At 46.8% G+C, this 1,003-nt stretch overlaps 1 protein-coding gene across 1 annotated transcript in view; it reads left to right on the forward strand.

Annotated features, from left to right (window-relative positions):
• Nucleotides 1–1,003, forward strand: part of H257_09115 (hypothetical protein) — a gene marked incomplete at both ends in the record, with an annotated part of 6,127 nt that overhangs the window by 2,728 nt on the left and 2,396 nt on the right. The window contains 2 exons of the mRNA XM_009835232.1: nucleotides 3–351; nucleotides 775–978. Coding sequence (XP_009833534.1) covers nucleotides 3–351; nucleotides 775–978 — 553 coding nt within the window. The remainder of the gene's footprint in view (nucleotides 1–2; nucleotides 352–774; nucleotides 979–1,003) is intronic.

Consider the following 1,003-nt stretch of genomic DNA (forward strand, 5'->3'; position numbering starts at 1 on the left):
AGACAACTCGACGTTGATTCCGCATGGAGTGTCTGTTCGAGACGCCCTCAATCACACGTTTGCAAACGTCCGGTACGCCGAAGGTGTCGACACGACCGGCCACGTCATCGGCAATCGAACGGCCGATTTGGCGTTGGCTGCCTCCAGCACCTACACGATTGTGGTCGTGGGCGAGTCACCCTACGCCGAGAAGAACGGAGATATCGACGAGCTGGCTCTGCCGGACGGTCAGCTCGAGTACGTCCGAGCGCTCACAGCCATTCATTCGACCAACGTCATCCTCGTGGTTGTACAAGGACGGCCACGGCTGCTCCAAGGCGCGCACAAATTGGCGGCTGCGGTGCTTGTCAGGTATGGAAGCATGGGCACCTTTTTCCAATACTTTTTCGATGCTACTAGTATGAGTTTTTACGCGATGAAATATCAAAGTTTCTATATCGTTAGATTGAAATAGCAAGTTTGTATATATGTATATGTATACATAAATATCAAGCGTCTATACACTACATATATGTATGTATATGTACAGTGGTAGCAATTGAGTACTTACCCACCAATATATATATATATATACAGTATCTTGGTGATTATTTTGGCCTAGTTCGTATATATATATATATATATATATACGAATATGTTGAATACTCACCAATATATATATATATATACATGAAGTGTTACAGTATATATCTATCTGTATTGGTCGTTCTATGACGAGCTGTTCTAGTTAATATATTAGTTGATGTCAAGACACTTGAAGCTACTTTCTTATAGCTTTTTGCCCTGTGAACAAGGCGGCCAGGCGATCGCGGACGTCATCTCTGGTCGCGTGAATCCGTCCGCCAAGCTCCCATTGACGTACCCCCAGGCCAGCGGCAACATCCACCTCCCGTACTTCCATCGCGTCAACTCGGAATGCCGCGAGGGGTTCCAAGACTGCGCCATGGAGTGGACATTTGGGGCTGGCCTGAGCTACACGTCGTTCGAGTACTCAAATGTGACA

The sequence above is a fragment of the Aphanomyces astaci genome (assembly GCF_000520075.1).
Source record: "Aphanomyces astaci strain APO3 unplaced genomic scaffold supercont1.22, whole genome shotgun sequence".
Classification (NCBI taxonomy): Eukaryota; Oomycota; class Saprolegniomycetes; order Saprolegniales; family Verrucalvaceae; genus Aphanomyces; species Aphanomyces astaci.